Here is a 19,837-nt window from a genome sequence, read left to right as displayed (position 1 = left end):
CTTGACTCTATCCATTGCTATCTCAAGTGGTGTGACCGCTTCTTTGAGACCGCCCACCTGGATTCCGGAGCCGCTGGGAATCTCATTTCTCAGTCCCTTGTGGAGCAGTTTCAGATTCCCACCAAACATCTGGCTGAACCATTGGCAGTCGATTCCGTGGATGGGAGACTCCTTCCGGTGACCATCTTGCTCGTCACAGAGCCTGTTACCCTGCAGGTGGGAATGCTGCCCTCGGAGAGGATCTCCTTCCATGTGCTATCCAGACTCTCTCACTCCCTTTTGCTAGGTCTACCCTGGCTACAGAGACATGAACCCGTCCTGAATTGGCGATCTGGTGAGGTGCTCCATTGGGGGCAGGATAGCCATGAGACCTGCCTGGTTCCGGTTCGCCCGGCTCGACTTCCGCGTACTCCGGCTAATCTACATGGTCTGCCGGCACCCTACTGGTCCTATGCGGACGTCTTCAACAAGAAGGAAGCCGAGACACTACCACCTCATAGGCCATATGATTGCCCTATTGATCTGGTACCCGGTGCTTCACCTCCCCTCGGGCGTATCTACCCCTTGTCGCTGGCTGAGACCCGGGCCATGTCTGAGTACATCGAGGCGAATCTTGCTAGGAGATTCATTCAGAAATCTACTTCCCTGGTTGGAGCAGGATTCTTCTTCGTTAAAAAGAAAGACGGCTCGCTACGGCCGTGTATCGATTACAGGGGGATTAACCAAATTACCGTCAAGAATAAGTACCCCTGCCTCTCATCTCGGAGCTGTTCGACTGTCTTAAAGGCGCGAGGGTCTTCACCAAGCTCGATCTACGTGGGGTGTACAATTTGGTCCGGATCCGCCAGGGAGATGAGTGGAAGACGGCATTCAACACCCAGGACGGTCACTATGAATACCGCATGATGCCCTTTGGTCTCTGTAATGCCCCAGCCGTCTTCCAGGAGCTGGTTAATGACATTTTCCGTGACCTCTTGGATTCTTGCGTAGTGGTGTACCTGGACGATATCTTGGTCTTCTCTCCGGATCTGCCCACACACCGAAGGAATGTTCGTCAGGTTCTGCTAAGGCTCCGGCAGAATCGTCTCTACGCAAAATTTGAAAAATGTCTCTTCGAGCAGACTTCCCTTCCGTTCCTAGGATATATTATCTCCGAGACTGGTCTTCGGATGGACCCTGAGAAGGTTTCTGCCGTCTTAAAATGGCCCCGACCGGAGGGGTTGAAGTCGATTCAACGATTTCTGGGCTTCGCAAATTATTACCGTCTCTTGATTCCTCATTTCTCCTCCCAGACCGCTCCCATCTCCGCGTTCACCCATAAGGGAGCTAATCCCAAGGAATGGACTTCCGAAGCGGAGGAGGCCTTCGTCTCCCTAAAACTAGCTTTCTCCTCCGCCCCTGTGCTGCACCGTCCGGATTGCAGCAAGCAGTTCTTCCTGGAGGTTGATGCTTCCTCCTCCGGAGCCGGAGCGGTGCTCACCCAGAAATCCCCGTCCGGGAGAATGGTAACCTGCGGCTTGTTCTCCAAGCTCTTCTCTTTCATCTGAGCGCAACTACTCCATAGAAGATCGTGAGCTGCTTGCCATCAAATTGGCGCTGGAGGAGTGGTGCTACCTGCTTGAAGGGGCTCTGCACCCAGTGATCATCTACACAGATCACAAAAACCTGACCTATTTACAAAACGCCCAAAGACTCAATCCGCGTCAGGCCCGGTGGTCTCTGTTCTTTGCTCGATTCTGCTTTATGCTACATTACCGCCCTGCGGACAAGAACGTTAAAGCCGACTCTCTATCCTGCTCTTTCCTGTCCTCCGACAAAGAGGAGGAGCCTCTGCATATCATTGATCCCTCCAGTGTGATGACTGTGGCCCCGTTTGACCTGTCTGGTCCTCCACCTGGTAAGACTTTTGTAGCTGTTCCGGATCGTAAGAAGGTTCTTCTCTGGGGTCATTTGTCGAAACTAGCCGGCTATGCTAACCAGAGGAAGACCTTCCTGCTCATCGCCCGGCATTACTGGTGGCCTTCTCTACGCAAGGATGTTGCGGATTTCGTTTCGGCTTGTTCCTCCTGTACCCGTAACAAAGTTCCCAGGCATCTTCCCGCTGGCCGTCTCCTGCCTCTACCCGTACCTTCCGCACCGTGGCAACACATTGCTATGAACTTTATTACGGATCTCCCTGTTTCTGCCAGTTATACTGTCATTTGGGTGGTCGCTGACCGCTTTTCTAAAATGGCCCACTTTATCCCTCTGCCTGGTCTCCCATCCGCATCTGTGCTGGCTAAGGACTTCATCCATCACATCTTTCATCTCCATGGCCTACCCCTCCACATTGTGTCTGATCGCGGGGTCCAGTTCACTTCGCGCTTCTGGAGAGCTACGTGTAAGCTGCTGGATGTCACCCAGGATTTCTCCTCTGCCTATCATCCTCAGTCCAATGGTCTAGTGGAACGTATCAACCAGGTCCTTACCAGCTTTCTCCGGCATTTCGTCAATGCTCATCATAACGATTGGGTTGAGCTCCTACCATGGGCCGAGTTCTCCTATAACAACCATGAGAGTGAGTCTTCTTCCAAATCCCCATTCTTTGTGGTCTACAGTCACACCCCCGGATTCGGTTTCCCGTCTCCGCTTCTGTGGACAATCCTGCCGCGCAGTCTCTGGTCAGCGAATTTTTTACTATTTGGGAAGACACTAGATCCGCACTTCTTCAGTCCTCTGAGCGGATGAAGAAACATGCCGATAAGAGACGTCTGGATCCGCCTCTTTTCCGTCCGGGAGACAGAGTCTGGCTCTCCTCCAAACATGTTCGGCTCAAAATACCATCGTATAAGTTGGGTCCGCGGTTCATCGGCCCGTTTGAGGTTCTCAAGCAAATCAATCCTGTGGCTTACAAGCTAAAACTCGCGGTCACCTTACGGATTCCCAACTCCTTCCTCATATCTCTCCTCAAACCTGTTGTTCTTAATTCTTTTTCTGACGATCCAGGTACCACTCCAGCTCCAGTCTCCACTGAGGACGTCTATGAGGTAGAGAACATTTTGGCCACCAAAAGGGTAAGAGGAAAAACCTTTTTTCTGGTGGATTGGAAGGGGTTTGGCCCAGAGGAGAGGTCTTGGGAACCCAGGGAGAACATCCAGGCCCCTCTTCTTCTTAAAGAATTTCTTGCTGGCCTAAAATAGAGGGGGCGTAAAGGGGGGGTACTGAAGCATCAGCGTCTCTGCCCCCTGCCAGGCAGAGACGCCGTCCCCCTTAGCGCCGCGGTCCTGCTCCGGCGTCTTCCGGCCTCCCTGCTGCTGCTGGTGCACGCAGCTTCTCTGGCTCTGTGCTTAGGGCACACATGCGCGCGCTCCCTCCCTCTTAAAGGGGCCGCGGGCACCGTCCTAAAAAGTCCCCGGCCAATGGCCGGAGGACTTTCTCTATAAAAGGCACCTCCTACAATATGGCGTTGCTCTGTGTTACTTACTTTTCTTCAGCCCTCAGGTCCTCTGCAAGTCAGTCCTGTCTGCCAGTCTGATCTTCAGTCCAGTCCACCAGTCTGACTACTTTCCAGCCCGACAGTCTGTCTACAGTCCAGTCTGCCAGTCTGTCTATGGGCTCTGCCCACCTGCTTACCTGGGAGCACCTGCCTGTTACCTGCCGTGTCAGCCTGCCTGCTTACCTGGAAGCACCCGCCTGTCACCTGCCCTGCCCGCCAGCCTGCTTAACTGGAAGCACCTGCCAGTTACCTGTTGTGCCCACCTGCCTGCTTACCCGAAGCACCCGTCTGGCTATCAGCCGAATCAGCCTGCTTAACTACCCGGATCACCCGTCAGCCTGCCTGCCGTGCTCATCTGCTGTACCAGTCAGTTCCTGCCTTTTGACCCGTGGGAGTCACCTGCTCTCATACAAGGTCAGCCCCAGAGTGGCACCTGGTCCCTCTGCTCGGTTCCTCCCTGGTTCACGGAGTCGACTGAGCCGCCTTGCGACCTAGGTCGGGCCGAGTAGATACTTAGTCATGCCCCTCTGGTCCCTCCTTGCACTGTAGCACACAGGTCCCACCACCCGGATCCATAACACGTTCCTTTATTCCCTATATCCAATCGCTAGCTCGCTCATGTTACCTGCATTTTAAAAACATTTCAAGAATCCGACCTTTTCTCACCTTTGAAACTGCAAAAGCTCTTACAGTCGCTCTTATTCATTCTCGTCTGGACTATTGCAACTTTCTACTGACCGATCTCCCTCTTTACCAAACTTTCTCCCCTCCAATCCATCCTGAATGCAGCATCCAGGGTTGTATTTCTGTTCAGCCGCTGCACCGATGCCTCCACCTTGTGCCAGTCATTACACAATACAATAAAAACTTATCTCTCTTACCCACAAGGCTCTACACACTTCTGCACCACCCGATATTTCCTCCTTCATTTCTGTCTATCACCCTCCCCATGCTATCTGCTCCACATCGGATTTAAGACTAACATCCTCCATAATCCAAACGTCCCACCTCCGTCTCTAAGACTTGCGCCAGTTTTCTGAAATCCACTATCCTGGATAATCAGACCAATACATAGCTCTCACATTTTTAAATGTGCTTTAAAAACACATCTCTTTAGACAGATCTACCACTTCACTTCACCAACCTAACTTTCCCCGTTATCTCTTTCTACATTTTCCTCAGGATCTGGTCCTTCCTATTCACCTGTCTCTATCTCCACATCCTCCTTGCACCCAATAGTACTTGGTCACTGTACCTAGATAGATACTAGCTGGTGACCTGATCATGCAGCTTATTTAAAGCACCACTCCAGCATTTTTTTTTCAGCGCTGGAGTGGCGCTTTAAATGTAAGCCCCTTACCCCCATTCTTATACTCACCTTCTGGCGGCTTTACCTTTTACTGACACCGATCCAGTCCCGCTGTGCCATCTTGTGCCCGTAACGTCTGACTGGACAAAAATCAGAAGTTACGTCAGAAGAGGTCAATGAAACTCTATGAGATCCAGAGCAAGGCTCTCATAGAGATGTATTGAAAAGTGCTCCATGAAATACTGGAAGTGCCGGCAGGTCACTTTTCGCTGGAGACCGACGGGAGTGACCCTGGAAAAGGTGATGATGACTGGACCATATATGACAAGTACTTTCTACATATTGTCTCCCCTCTATTTCCTTATAGATTGTAAGCTGGCGAGCAAGAACCTCACTCCTCCTGTAACTGTTGAACTGTGTTACTTTGTGATGTCTTTATTGTTTGTACATGTCACCACTTAATTGTAAAGTGCTTCAGAATTTGTTGGCGTTATATAAATGAATTATTATTATTATTACTACCACTACTAAACACTCATGTGAGCGCAGCAGTAGAGGGAGCCAGATCTCGAACAGAGAGGTGCTGGAACAAAAGAAAAAAAACGGATCCAAGAGAACAACGACATTTACATCAGGAAAAAAAATCCTTTTTAATGGCAAGTGACAAGTCCTGTTTAAAGGGATTTTCAGAGACAATACTGATGGCCTACCCTATTGACAGGGCACTGGCAGACACATACATATGTGGACCCCTGTGCAACAACAATATATGGGCCCTTTGCAGTCCAATAGGTCATCATAAAGCACAAGTCCATCTGATTTGGAGATGGAAAAGGGCCACCTCACCCTTTGGGCCCCGGTGCGGCAGCACATACTGCACCAATGATCTGTACACCTTTTAGACAGGGGCTTATCCCAAGGCCACATTCACACATTCAGTATTTGGTCAGTATTTTACATCAGTATTTGTAAGCCAAAATCAGGAGAGGAACAATCAGAGGAAAAGTATAATAGAAACACGTCACCACTTCTGTATTTTTCATCCATTCTTGGTTTTGGCTTACAAATACTGACCAAACACTGAACATGTGAACGTGGCCTATATAAGGGGATTCTAACGCTACAAACACACTGTTGTATATTTTTTTGCCTGGTTCTTCAGCTCATCCCCTTTCACGTTAATAGGAAATGTTATGGCCGGTAGACAATGAATGGGATGTGGAACCAGCTGAAGTCCTGTGGCTCCTTCATTTGGCTGACTGATGGAGAGAACCTTGGTTAGGCACATATTAGTGGCGTTTTCCACTTTTAAAATTGTGGGCTTTTTATTTCCAAAAATGGTTCTTTTTCACCTAAAACACCTCCCCAATATCATCCAAATAATTTTTTGCGCCATTCTGAGTCAATCTTAATGCCACCATTGTATGTCTGACTTCTTACATGCAGCACTTCCGGGTTGCATTAGATTATTGCCAAATCTGCATACAAGTTCCATTATTCCTAGTTGTCTCCAGCCAGCCAAGCTCTACTACAATAACATAAAGGTTCAGTCCATCGCTCCACCATTCTATTGCGCATTTGCCGAAAAATATATGTGGCTAAAGATGTACATAATGTCTGTTACACATTCTCTGAACGTTGCCAGAATCTGAAGAGAAGACGGAAACTCCTGGTATGAAACATCAGAAGAAACTTTCAGATTGCAGAATAAGGGCAACATGTGAGCGGGGATTGGCACAAGTGTCACTTCCAGAAGTTACGTTTATTAGAAAAAATTTTTTGCATGAACAAAACTTGGGGAATTTTTTAGTAAATGAAGGGAAGTAGATTTAACAGTGTTTTCAACACATAGACCATGAATATTATACTCCCAGAAAATGGAGAATATATGCCAAGTTATGAACAGTAGGCAGTTGCGTCATTTTGACGAGTGTAGTCATCATGCTAATGCAATACACAGGTTTAACGTCTGCCTGTATATTGAAAGTACACAAGGTAATCTTCTAGCAAATAGATATTGGCCAGTGCATTACAGATAAAAGCAGTTGCGAAACGCGCGTTGGGTGTATGATGGGTGAGCCATTGCACTCTTCTTGTTCTCTCCTAGGCACTGGTGGAATCAGTACTCTATCAGGGTTCACAGTGACTCCTACTATTTATCTTTTCATTTTGTGATATATTACCATTCTCCTGTCAATTTTTGTCTTTTCTTATATTTGTCTTTTCTTTTTCACTGTGATTCCTTAGTCTTATATTGTAGTATGAATATTTTTATGAGATGTATTTTTTTCAGCTCACCCACCATTTCTCTCTTGTGTCTGTGCATTTTGCTATTTATTATACATTCATTTATATATTTTTACTGAAACTTAATAAAAATGTACTGTATATGTTTTATTGGGATTTATTGCATTCTGCACACTCTTCTTGGCTAATCATGTTATACATGTGCATTGGGCAGAATTAATTTTTGGCTTTGGTCCACCACTCTTTGGTTTCCCTATTACAGATAAAAAGTGAAATTTGAAATTCTCTCATGTTATAAAAAAAGAAAACCATGTGTAATTGAAAAACAACAAGAAACAGTATAAACAAAACAATATATTTCATTAAATAAAAGACTATGTACAGTACAGACCAAAAGTTTGGACACACCTTCTCATTTAAAGATTTTTCTGTATTTTCATGACAATAACAATTGTACATTCACACTGAAGGCATCAAAACTATGAATTAACACGTGGAATTATATACTTAACAAAAAAGTGTGAAACAACTGAAAATATGTCTTATATTCTAGGTTCTTCAAAGTAGCCACCTTTTGCTTTGATGACTGCTTTGCACACTCTTGGCATTCTCTTGATAAGCTTCAAGAGGTAGTCACCGGAAATGGTCTTCTAACAATCTTGAAGGTTTTCCCAGAGATGCTTAGCACTTGTTGGCCCTTTTGTCTTCACTCTGCGGTCCAGCTCACCCCAAACCATCTCAATTGGGTTCAGGTCTGGTGACTGTGGAGGCCAGGTCATCTGGCGTAGCACCCCATAACTCTCCTCCTTGGTCAAATAGCCCTTACACAGCCTGGAGGTGAGTTTGGGGTCATTGTCCTGTTGAAAAATAAATGATGGTCCAGCTAAACGCAAACCGGATGGAATAGCATGCCGCTGCAAGATGCTGTGGTAGCCATGCTGGTTCAGTATGCCTTCAATTTTGAATAAATCCCCAACAGTGTCACCAGCAAAGCACCCCCACACCATTACACCTCCTCCTCCATGCTTCACGGTGGGAACCAGGCATGTAGAGTCCATCCGTTCACCTTTTCTGCATCGCACAAAGACACGGTGGTTGGAACCAAAGATCTCAAATTTGGACTCATCAGACCAAAGCACAGATTTCTACTGGTCTAACGTCCATTCCTTGTGTTCTTTAGCCCAAACAAGTCTCTTCTGCTTGTTGCCTGTCCATAGCAGTGGTTTCCTAGCAGCTATTTTACCATGAAGGCCTGCTGCACAAAGTCTCCTCTTAACAGTTGTTGTAGAGATGTGTCTGCTGCTAGAACTCTGTGTGGCATTGACCTGGTCTCTAATCTGAGCTGCTGTTGACTTGCGATTTCTGAGGCTGGTGACTTGGATAAACTTATCCTCAGAAGCAGAGGTGACTATTGGTCTTCCTTTCCTGGGGCGGTCCTCATGTGAGCCAGTTTCTTTGTAGCGCTTGATGGTTTTTGCAACTGCACTTGGGGAGACTTTCAAAGTTTTCCCAATTTTTCGGACTGACTTTCTTAAAGTAATGATGGCCACTCGTTTTTCTTTCCTTAGCTGCTTTTTTCTTGCCATAATACAAATTCTAACAGTCTATTCAGTAGGACTATCAGCTGTGTATCCACCAGACTTCTGCACAACACAACTGATGGTCCCAACCCCATTTTGTTCAGTATATATATATATCTATATATCTACTATATAATCGGCTTATCCCGTCTGTCTGTCCGTCCAGGAAATCCCGCATCCGGCCACGGCCAATCAGCGACGCGGGATTTCAGAACAAGTCGGGAGATAGCAGGGCTGACTCCGCCCATGTGGTCATGTGACTCACCAACTGCTCATGACGTACTGAACATGTTTTGTCAGTCACAGTGTGTGATGTACTTCTGTCACGTTTAATGAATACGTTCTGTCAGTCACAGTGCGACATAGTTCAGTCACGTTTACTAAACACGGTCAGTCAGAGTGTGATGTACTTCTGTCACGTTTCATTCACCGTGGTACGCGGAACAGGAGACCCCCGGCTGCAGCCGCAAACAGTCGTGATGTAAGCGGAAGCAAGAGCCGGCTGCAGCCGGGGGAATTACGCGCTGGCTGTGCGTGGTCAGTGATGCTGTCACAAGCAGTATTGACAACATGACGTAATTACAAAATTCATTAGGGGCCCCGGGGGGATAAATTGGGGGGTTAATTTAAAGTAGTGCACAACCCATTTAAACACTGCTTCGCTGATTAGTCGCGTCCGGTCGGCCGCATACATATTCTAGAATACCCGATGCGTTAGAATTAGGCCACCATCTAGTATATATATATACAGCGCAAAAAAATAAAGGGAACACTTAAACAACAGAATATAACTCCAAGTAAATCAAACTTCTGTGAAATCAAACTGTCCACTTAGGAAGCAACACTGATTGACAATCAATTTCACATGCTGTTGTGCAAATGGAATAGACAATAGATGGAAATTATTGGCAATTATCAAGACACACTCAATAAAGGAGTGGTTCTGCAGGTGGGAACCACAGACCACATCTCAGTACGAATGCTTTCTGGTTGATGTTTTGGGCACTTTTGAATGTTTGTTATGCTTTCACACTCGTGGTAGCATGAGACGGACTCTACAACCCACAGAAGTTGCTCAGGTAGTGCAGCTCATCCAGGATGGCACATCAATGTGAGCTGTGGCAAGAAGGTTTGCTGTGTCTGTCAGCATAGTGTCCAGAGGCTGGAGGCACTACCAGGAGACAGGCCAGTACCCCAGGAAATGTGGAGGGGGCCGTAGGAGGGCAACAACCAAGCCAGCAGGACCGCTACCTCCGCCTTTGTGCAAGGAGGAACAGGAGGAACACTGCCAGAGCCCTGCAAAATGATCTCCAGCAGGCCACAAATGTGCATGTGTCTGCACAAACGGTTAGAAACTGACTCCATGAGGGTGGTATGAGGGTCCGACGTCCACAGATGGGGGTTGTGCTCACAGCCCAACACCATGCAGGATGCTTGATATTTGCCACAGAACACCAGGATTGGCAAAGTCGCCACTGGCGCCCTGTGCTCTTCACAGATGAAAGCAGGTTCACACTGAGCACATGTGACAGACATAACAGAGTCTGGAGACGCTGTGGAGAGCGATCTGCTGCCTGCAACATCCTTCAGCATGACCAGTTCGGCAGTGGGTCAGTAATGGTGTGGGGTGGCATTTCTTTGGAGGGCTGCACAGCCCTCCATGTGCTCGCCAGAGGTAGCCTGACTGCCATTAGGTACCGAGATGAGATCCTTAGACCCCTTGTGAGACCATATGCTGGTGCGGTTGGCCCTGGGTTCCTTCTAATGCAGTACAATGCCAGACCTCATGTGGCTGGAGTGTGTCAGCAGTTCCTGCAAGATGAAGGCATTGAAGCTATGGACTGGCCCCCCCATTCCCCAGACCTAAATTCGATTGAGCACATCTGGGACATCATGTCTCGCTCCATACACCACAGACTGTCCAGGAGTTGGCAGATGCTTTAGTCCAGGTCTGGGAGGAGATCCCATAGGAGACCATCCACAACCTCATCAGGAGCATGCCCAGGCGTTGTAGGGAGGTCATACAGGCACGTGGAGGCCACACACGATACTGAGTCTCATCTTGACTTGTTTTAAGCACATTACATCAAAGTTGTATCAGCCTATAGTGTGTTTTTCCACTTTAATTTTGGGGGTGACTCCAAATCCAGGCCTCCATTGGTTAATAAATTTGATTTCCATTGATGATTTTTGTGTGATTTTGTTGTCAGCACATTCAACTTTATACAGAACAAAGTATTCAATGAGAATATTTCATTGATTCTGATCTAGGATATGTTATTTGAGTGTTCCCTTTATTTTTTTGAGCAGTGTATATATATATATATATATATATATATATGTATATATATATATATATATATATATATATATATATATATATATAGTGCACCACTTTTGTTTTTGCTCCCATTTTTCATGAGCTGAATGCAAAGATCTAACACGTTTTCTATGGACACAAAAGGCCTTTTTCTTGCAAATATTGTTCACAAATTTGTCTAAATCTGTGTTACATTTTGAGAAAAACATGTATATGTGTCTTTATATAGTGTATGTAAATTCCTGGTTTCAACTGTATATATACACATATACATACACATACACACACATACCTCTTAGGACTTTCTCCTGCTTAGTCCTACCACCCAAAGCAATACTGTAATAGTGAAAAAGTTACCTGCGGTGTTGTGCAAGCAGTTGTCGCACACACCCCCGCCTCCTCGGTCGTGGTCATGAGGGTGAGGGTCTTCACTTGCATTATAGTGACAGCTGGATGAATGGTTGTTGCACTGGCACGCCGCACAGTTATAAGCATTCACATGGTCACCTTGATGAAACGACTTGTTGTTATAGAGGGGCAAGCAGCGATCACACTGGAGACAAAAATATCACAAAAAAAGAAGGAAATTCAGAGTAATAGTTTCAGTCTCACATTCATGTTCAATTTATAAGCTTATCAGCTTGCTTTCATGTGCTAATTTTGGAAAATATGGATTAACCAATTCGCACTCTTAGGAACAATTTAGTCACTGAACGAAATTGCCTGAGGCTCTTTATCCTTTTGAAAAAAATAGGGATTTATACCCTCCTATGTGCCGCACAATGACTTCGGTGGGTCACAGTAAGCACGCTCATACATATTCATGTGACCCTGTCCGTCTGTTGGCATCGCTTTTCTTTGAAGTTTGACCCCAGTAGATGCCTTCTTCTACCAAGAGGCTTCCCCGTAATGACACAATAAATATTGTTCCACTTAAAGGGCTTAATTTTTAAGTTAAAGCTGTTAGCATGGCTAACTAAAAGTAATACAACAGCAGTAAAATGTACTAACTACTGCAAATGTACCATAAATCAAACCATGCCTGGATTTCCCTCCAGGGCAATCCCCTGAGGCATCGGAGCTTGCTGAAATTTGCATAAAAACACATTGTATACTTAGTAGCAAAAAGTTAACAGGGAAAAAAAAAAAGCAAAGCACCAATGTCAGAGCGGACAGGATTTCTCGAAGACTCAGAGACTTCAATTATAATTTAACTTACATTAGAAAATAAAATAAAAAATTGGACTTTTAGGATTTTAATATTTTTGTAAATGTGAACAATCATTACAACTTTTTGTAGTTTATTATAAAGGATCGCATTTCTTACTTTTGAAATCCACATAGCGCCCATTAATATAAATGGGGGGACCAGGAAATCTGGTTTGAGTCAGAGTGGGAAATGTTCTATACTGGTCTATAAGACCTCCATATACTCTAGTTGGCCAAATTAACCCCTTAGCGCCCAATGACGGGGATAACCCATCATGGCTGGATGCTGGTTTGCGCACCATGACGGGTTATCCCCGTCATGCATTTAAACTGTCACTGCGTGTAAACACGCAATGACAGTTTCATGCCGACAGCTGTCACAGACAGCTGAGAGGCAGGGGCAGAGGTGCAGGGACCCATGCCGGTGGTCCCCGCACCCAGATTGCGAGCGCGATCGCAGCATTCAGGAACCAGGCAGAGGGACGGGTGCTCCTTCTGCCTTCAGGTCAGCGCCCCTGCGACGTCATCGCGGGGGCCCGACCATTGCCATGATGACCTGAGGTCGTCATGACGACCCCCAGATCACCAAGCTACGGAAAGCTTCTGAGACCATGCTCACAGCATGGTCTCAAGAGCTTTCACTATAGGTATAATGTACTGCAAGGCTAGTGCACTGCAATACATTATACCTGTGGAAAGAGGGAAAAAAGTCCCATAGAGGGACTAGGTAAAAAACTTTAAAAAAAGTAAAAAAAATCTAAAAAAATGTAAAACAAATAATAAAATATATTACACTAATAAATACACATTTTTATGCAAAAAAATAAAAATAAACAAAAAAAATACACATATTTAGTATCGCCGCGTCCGGAACGACCCGATTTATAAATGTGTCACACTAGTTAACCCCTTCAGTGAACAGCGTAAAAAAAAATAAAAAAAAACATGGGAAACTATGCCTTTTCATCATACCGCTAGAAAAAAGTGGAATAAAATGTGATCAAAAAGACGGATGTAAATAAAAATGGTATCGCTGAAAACATCATCTTGTCCCACAAAAAACAAGCCGCCATACAGCTCCATCAGCGGAAAAATAAAAAAGTTATAGCTCTCAGAATAAAGCGATGTAAAGATAATTATTTTTTGTATAAAAGTTTTTATTATGTAAAAGTGCAAAAACATTAAAAAAATACATAAATGAGGTATCGCTATAATCATATTGACCTGAAGAATAAAGCTGCCTTCTTACTTTTACCAGCGGTGAACGGCATAAAAAAAAAAAAAAAAAAAACAATTCCTGAATTGTTTTTTGTTTATTCTGCCTCCCAAAAATCGGATTAGAAAGCGATCAGAGAGTGTCATGTGCCCGAAAATAGTACCAATAAAAACATCAACTTGTCCCGCAAAAAACAAGCCCTTAGATGACTCTGTCGGCCAAAATATGGAAAAATTATAGCTTTCAAAATATGTCGCTGAAAAACTAGTTTTTGCAAAAAAAAAATGTGTCACAGCTGTCAATCATAAAAACCCGCTATAAATCTTGTATCGCTGTAATCGCACCGACCCGAAGAATAAAGTCACCTAATCACTTATACTGCATGAGGACCGACGTAAAAGATAAATAAAACCAATTCTTCACCTTCCGTTTATTTGTTTATTCTGCCTCCCTAAGATCGCAGTAAGGCTCTGCTCACATTTATCTTGCGCTCTGCGCTGAGCCCTTACAACGGGGTTTCTGTATAAATCTCTGAAATAAGTGATTAAGACGGAACCCCCGGTGGAAGATTTACTATAATGTAGCAGATGGAGGCACTGTTGATGCCGTGTGACCTATGATCCAGCGGTGTCCATCTTTTTAGGCATAGATAAAAGTGCGGTCATCCAGTTTTGTGAACCTCTGAAAAGGATAATGCTGAACAGAGGCCAAACGGAGCCCAGAGTAACTCTGCTGCCTCATCGCATTATAGTGAATGGATCCCTTGGGAGTTTCATCTGAGTCACGTCATTCAGAGATTTAGATGGAAACCCCAAAGTAAGTGCTCAGCGTAGAGCGCAGGATAAATGTGATCCAAAATGTTATGTAAAATGCTCCCAATAAAAGCTTCACATAAAAGGCCCCCACTCAGGTCTGTCATGTGTTAATGGAAATATAGGGGGCTTCCACTTTACTGGTAGTACACAGGCTCTGGAAAAGCGAAATGGCTCTCGCCCCCCAAAAGAAATTCAGCAAATTCTGTGCTCCCAAATCCAAATCCCCCCTCCATTCTGAGCCCAACAGTGTGTCTAAACCACATTTAGCATCCACATATTTGGCAGGGGTATGATATCCAAAATGGAGTCATTTGAGGGGGGTGTCTGCTCTTCTAGCACTTAGGGGCACTATATATAGAGACCGCAAACTATTCTAGGAAAATCTGTACTCCAGCAGGCAAATAGGGCTCTGTCCCTCCCGAGTCTCACTGTTTGGCTAAGCAGTACTGTACAGCCACATGTGGGGTATTGCCACGTTCAGCAGAAATTGTGTGACATTGGTGCCATTTTTTTACCAATTTCCCCATGTGAAAATGTAAAATCTGGGGCTAAAACAAAATATTTGTGTTAAAAATTTAATTCTTTTTTCTTCACTGCCCAATGATATAAAATTCTGTGACACATCTGTGGTGGCAATATGATCACTGCACTCTTAGATGAATTCATTGAGATTTGTAGTTTGTAAAATGGGGACACTTATGGGGGATTCTGCTGTTTTGGCAACTCAGTGGCTCTGCCAATGTGACATGACACTCTCAAACCATTCCAGCTAAATTTGAACTCCAGTATGGCGCTTCTTCCATTCTGAGCTTTGCACTGTTCCTCAAAAGTAGTTTTCGACCACACATTGTGTATTGGCGCACTCAGGAGAAATTGCACAACAACTTTTCAGGTCCATTTTCTCCTGTTACCCTTGTGAAAATAAAAAAATTGTAACTAAAAGATAATTTTTGTGGAAAAAAATAGATTTTTTATTTTCACAGCTCTACGTTATAAACTTCTGTGAAGCACCTCGGGGTTCAGGGTGTTCACCGCACATCTAAATATGTTCCTTGAGGGGTTTAGTTTCCAAAATGTGGCAATTTTTGGTATGTTTCCACTGTTTAAGCACATCAGGGGCACTCCAAACGCAACATGGCTTCCGCTATCAATTCCAGCCAATTTTGCATTCAAAAAGTCATACGGTGCTCCTTGCCATCCGAGCCCTGCCGTGCGCCCAAACAGTGATTTTCCCTCACATATGGGGTATTGGCGTACTCAGGAGAAATTGCACAACAAATTTGGGGGTCCATTTTCTCCTGATACCCTCGTGAAAATAAAAAAATGGGTCTAAATTAAATTTTTTGTGAAAAAAAGTTAAATGTTCATTTTTTTCTTCATATTGCTTCAGTTCCTGTGAAGCACCTGAAGGGTTAATAAACTTCTTGAATGTGGTTTTGAGCACCTTGAGGGGGGCAGTTTTTAGAATGCTGTCACTTTTGGGTATTTTCTGTCATATAGACCCCTCAAAGTCACTTCAAATGTGACGTAGTCCCTAAAAAAATGGTTTTGAAAATTTTGTTGGAAAAATGAGAAATTGCTGGTCAACTTTTAACCCTTATAACTTCCTAACAAAAAAATTATGTTTCAAAAATTGTTCTGATGTAAAGTAGACATGTTGGAAATGTTATTTATTAACTATTTTGTGTGACATATCTCTCTGCTTTAAGAGCATAAAAATTCAAATTTTGAAAATTTTGACATTTTATAAATTTTTGCCAAATTTCCAATTTTTCACAAATAAACGCAAGTCATATCAAAAAGCTTTTACCACTATCATGAAGTACAATATGTCATGAAAAAACAATCTCAGAATCAGTGGGATCTGTTGATGCGTTCCAGAGCTATTACCTCATAAAGTGACAGTGGTCAAATTTAAAAATTGAGGCCTGGTCATTAACATACAAAGTGGCTCGGTCCTTAAGGGGCTAAAAGGGGTCGATTTATTTTTTAAACGGAAGCTATTAGAGATGCGCAAATAAATTTGAGTGGAATTGAATTCTACTCAAATATTACAAACATTGGCTAAAATGCTGACTTTTCTGTAATTTGTTTCAACATGGTTTCAAAAATGGTGGCCATAGAAGGGTAAAAAATAAATAAAAAATACTTACACTCAACATACGGCTCACCTCTCCATCACCTCCGCTCTGCACCATCCCATGTCCGGTAATCATTGCACCTTCTTCTGAATTTCTGGGTCTCATCAAGTTGAACCCAGTAAGTTTCAGAGTTTACGCACTCAAGATCACGACACACTTCATGTCCTCATGACTGTGCATCTGGACCTCTTGCTGTAAGGCCGGTTTCAAACGTCCGTATATTTCCTTTATCTGAAATATCCATGTGTGTCCCACGTGTGGCAAACGTGTGCTGCCCATATGCCACACCAGGATCGCATGGACCGGCGCCTAGGAATCTTAATCCTATTTTTAGACAGGGACACTGCGGGAGCAGCCTGCTACTACCCTCATTATTGTCCCTGCATTGTCCCTGCTGGTGCTGATTGCAGCGGTGGCAGGAAACCATGATGAGGGCAGTGTTTAGCACCGGGAGCTTGGGAACAATGCTAACTGTAGTGTTGATTCCCATGCGCCAGTCCGTGTCACACTGATGACATACGGATGTCATCCGTGTGTGTTCAGCGTGAGACACTTTTGCAGACCATGCATCAGCAAAAAAACGGACGTCAGCTTCTTTAGCAATGACCTTTTGTGTCTTACCCTCCTTATGGAGTGTGTCAGTGACTGCCTTCTGGACATTTCTCAAGTCAGCAGTCTTCCCCATGATTGTGGAGCCTACTGAAACAGACTAAGGGACCTTTTTAAACACGTAGGAAGCCTCTGCAGGTGTTTTTTGTTAATTATTCTAATTTACTGAGATAATGACTTTTGTGTTTTCATTGGCTGTAAGCCATAAACATCAACATTAACAGAAATAAACACTGGAAATAGATCACTCTGTTTGTAATGACTCTATATAATATATGAGTTTCACTTTTTGTATTGAAGAACTGAAATACATTTACTTTTTGATGATATTCTAATTTTGTGAGAAGCACCTGTATATATAAATAAAAATGATAGAAATGCTAACATGCAGTATTTGTATACATACCGTATACTAATAGTTTATGTATAGTATGTGTAAATTGAGGTGGACTCAATTTACTAATTCTGTGACTTCTGGAGGTACTTGGTCACTCAGGATTTTATTTAGTCGTATCACACTACAGGGGCTGAATACAAATGCACAGTACAATTTTCAGATTTATATTTTTAAAATATTTAGAAAACCATGTATCATTTCCTTTATACTTCACAAATACTTGTTACTTTGTGTTGGTGTAACACATAAATCCCAATAAAATAGATTTAAATTTGTGGATGTAATGTGAAAAAATGTAGAAAAGTTCAAGGGGTATGAATACTTTTTCAAGGCACTGTACCAGTCTGTCTTTGTTATTTTCTTGACTTTAATTTAAATTTGTATTTTGTATGTAGAGCCTTCTCAGGTAAAGCATCATGGAATAAATGGTGCTCTATAAATAAATAATAATAATAATAATGAATATTAGCAAGATTCTTTTTTTTACTGTTTGCTAGATTATGTAATATATATATTATATTTTGTATATATATATATATATGTATATATATATATATATTTACGCAGATATGTAATGTTTTTATACATATGCAATGTTTTATATATATAATATATATATAAATATATATACACATGCATAATATGTATGTGTACATATACAGTGTATATATATATATATATATCATATATATATTTATTTACAATATATATATATTTATACTCATACTCTTATCCGACCATTGATAGATCCATGAATGTCACACACTTTACTAATTTACCTAAAAGCCCCTACATATATATTTATTCACACACACACATATTATATATATATATATATATATATATATATATATACATATACATTTTTATATATTTATTTACACACACATAATATATATATATATATATATATATATATATACATACATATATATAATATATATATATATATATATATACACACACCCATATTTTTTTATTTATATATTTTTTTTTTTTCTTTTATTTATATATACATATTATATTCATTTACACACATATATATTATTTATATATTTGTTTTATATATTTATATATATATTGTTTTATATATATATTTATTTACACACACATGTATATATTTTCCTTTCTTTTGTTTATATATTATATTTCTTTTTACACACACACACACATATTATATATATATATATATATATATATATATTATATATATGTATACACATACTCCTATCTGGCCATTGATTGGAGATCTATGAACGTCACGCACTTTCCTAGTTTTCCTGACGCCCCTACACATCTGTGGTCGGCGGTAATGAATCAGTGCTCACTTTTTCTGTTGGGAAATATAGCTCAATATACTCTGTCGGAATCATTTCTGTTTTTTATTGCCTATCCAGTAATGAGCCAGACTTTCTTAAGATCTTTGAACTGAATATATTAAAACTTGCATGAAACTATCAGGGCAATCAAAAAATACTAAAATGTTCCCATTTGATGTACTAAAGAATAATATCAAAGGACAGTCGCAATGCCAGCAGGAATAACAAGTAGGGGAGAATGTTTAAAACATCACCATAGGAAAGTAGAAATAAATAATTGACATCTACCTGGGAAATAAGGTCAGGGAAATGAGCGTTGTAGAGGGGCTCCGCTCGGCCCACACAGGGCTGACATATTCCTTAACGCTATCAATCTTAAGCACTGCAGGATTTTATCATCAGCGGTAATTTGAGTTGATTATGGCGTCAATGTCAGGATAATGATATAGGTTCTGTGGATAATGAAAGAGTAATGGAGGAGAAGCGCTGAACAATTACTTATGTGGTTACCATACTATAGAGCCATGGTCACCTCCATACTTGGGGTTCTTTCCAAACTCTATAAATGGAGATCATTTATAGTAGGAGGGAACAGAAATGTGAATTTCTACCAGACTTCATTACTGACCGCTTTGCGTCCACGGAACTTTGGACTTCTCCAATCTAGATGTTTCTTACGCATATTAATTGATAATATGGTTTTTCTAATTTTTGGGATATTAATAGGAGTGTTGTGACATCACCCATGTATGTTTCCATTTTTTCATTTTCCTACGCTTCTTTTTTTTCAGGATTAATTTTAGACCAATAATTATTACAAAATAGTAAAAAAAAGTTAATTACAATTTAGCTTCTTTTTTTTTTCCCAGCACCTAAAGTGGACTCTTCATTGGTTTTCGCCATCGTTTACCGTTAATTTGGATATATTACACGTCTATTTTAGAGTAATTGGATCAGCAATAGATGGTGGGCTTTTTTAAAATATGATATGATTTTTTTATTGAAAACAATGTATTTTAAGCATTGTATGGTGAGTGTATGTCAATTAGATCACAATAGCGTAAAATAATATAAAATAATTCACAAAGCAAACGGTCAATCAGGTAATGAGATTATTGAAGAATGAAAGTGTAATTATACATTTTTTTAAAGGGGTTGTCCACTATTAGGTCAACTCCTTCTTGATCTAAATGTTTGGCT

The 19,837-nt window shown here is 42.2% G+C and overlaps 1 protein-coding gene across 1 annotated transcript in view; it reads right to left on the bottom strand.

Annotated features, from left to right (window-relative positions):
- The window catches only part of USH2A (usherin), a 461,796-nt gene that overhangs the window by 253,180 nt on the left and 188,779 nt on the right, over positions 1-19,837 (bottom strand). The window contains exon 9 of the mRNA XM_073673580.1: positions 11,289-11,484. Coding sequence (XP_073529681.1) covers positions 11,289-11,484 — 196 coding nt within the window. The remainder of the gene's footprint in view (positions 1-11,288; positions 11,485-19,837) is intronic.

The sequence above is a fragment of the Phyllobates terribilis genome, unplaced genomic scaffold (assembly GCF_046119375.1).
Source record: "Phyllobates terribilis strain yellow unplaced genomic scaffold, ASM4611937v1 Scaffold_3__8_contigs__length_932513732, whole genome shotgun sequence".
In the NCBI taxonomy this organism is placed as follows: domain Eukaryota; kingdom Metazoa; phylum Chordata; class Amphibia; order Anura; family Dendrobatidae; genus Phyllobates; species Phyllobates terribilis.
This window is presented reverse-complemented; position numbering and strand designations above follow the sequence as displayed.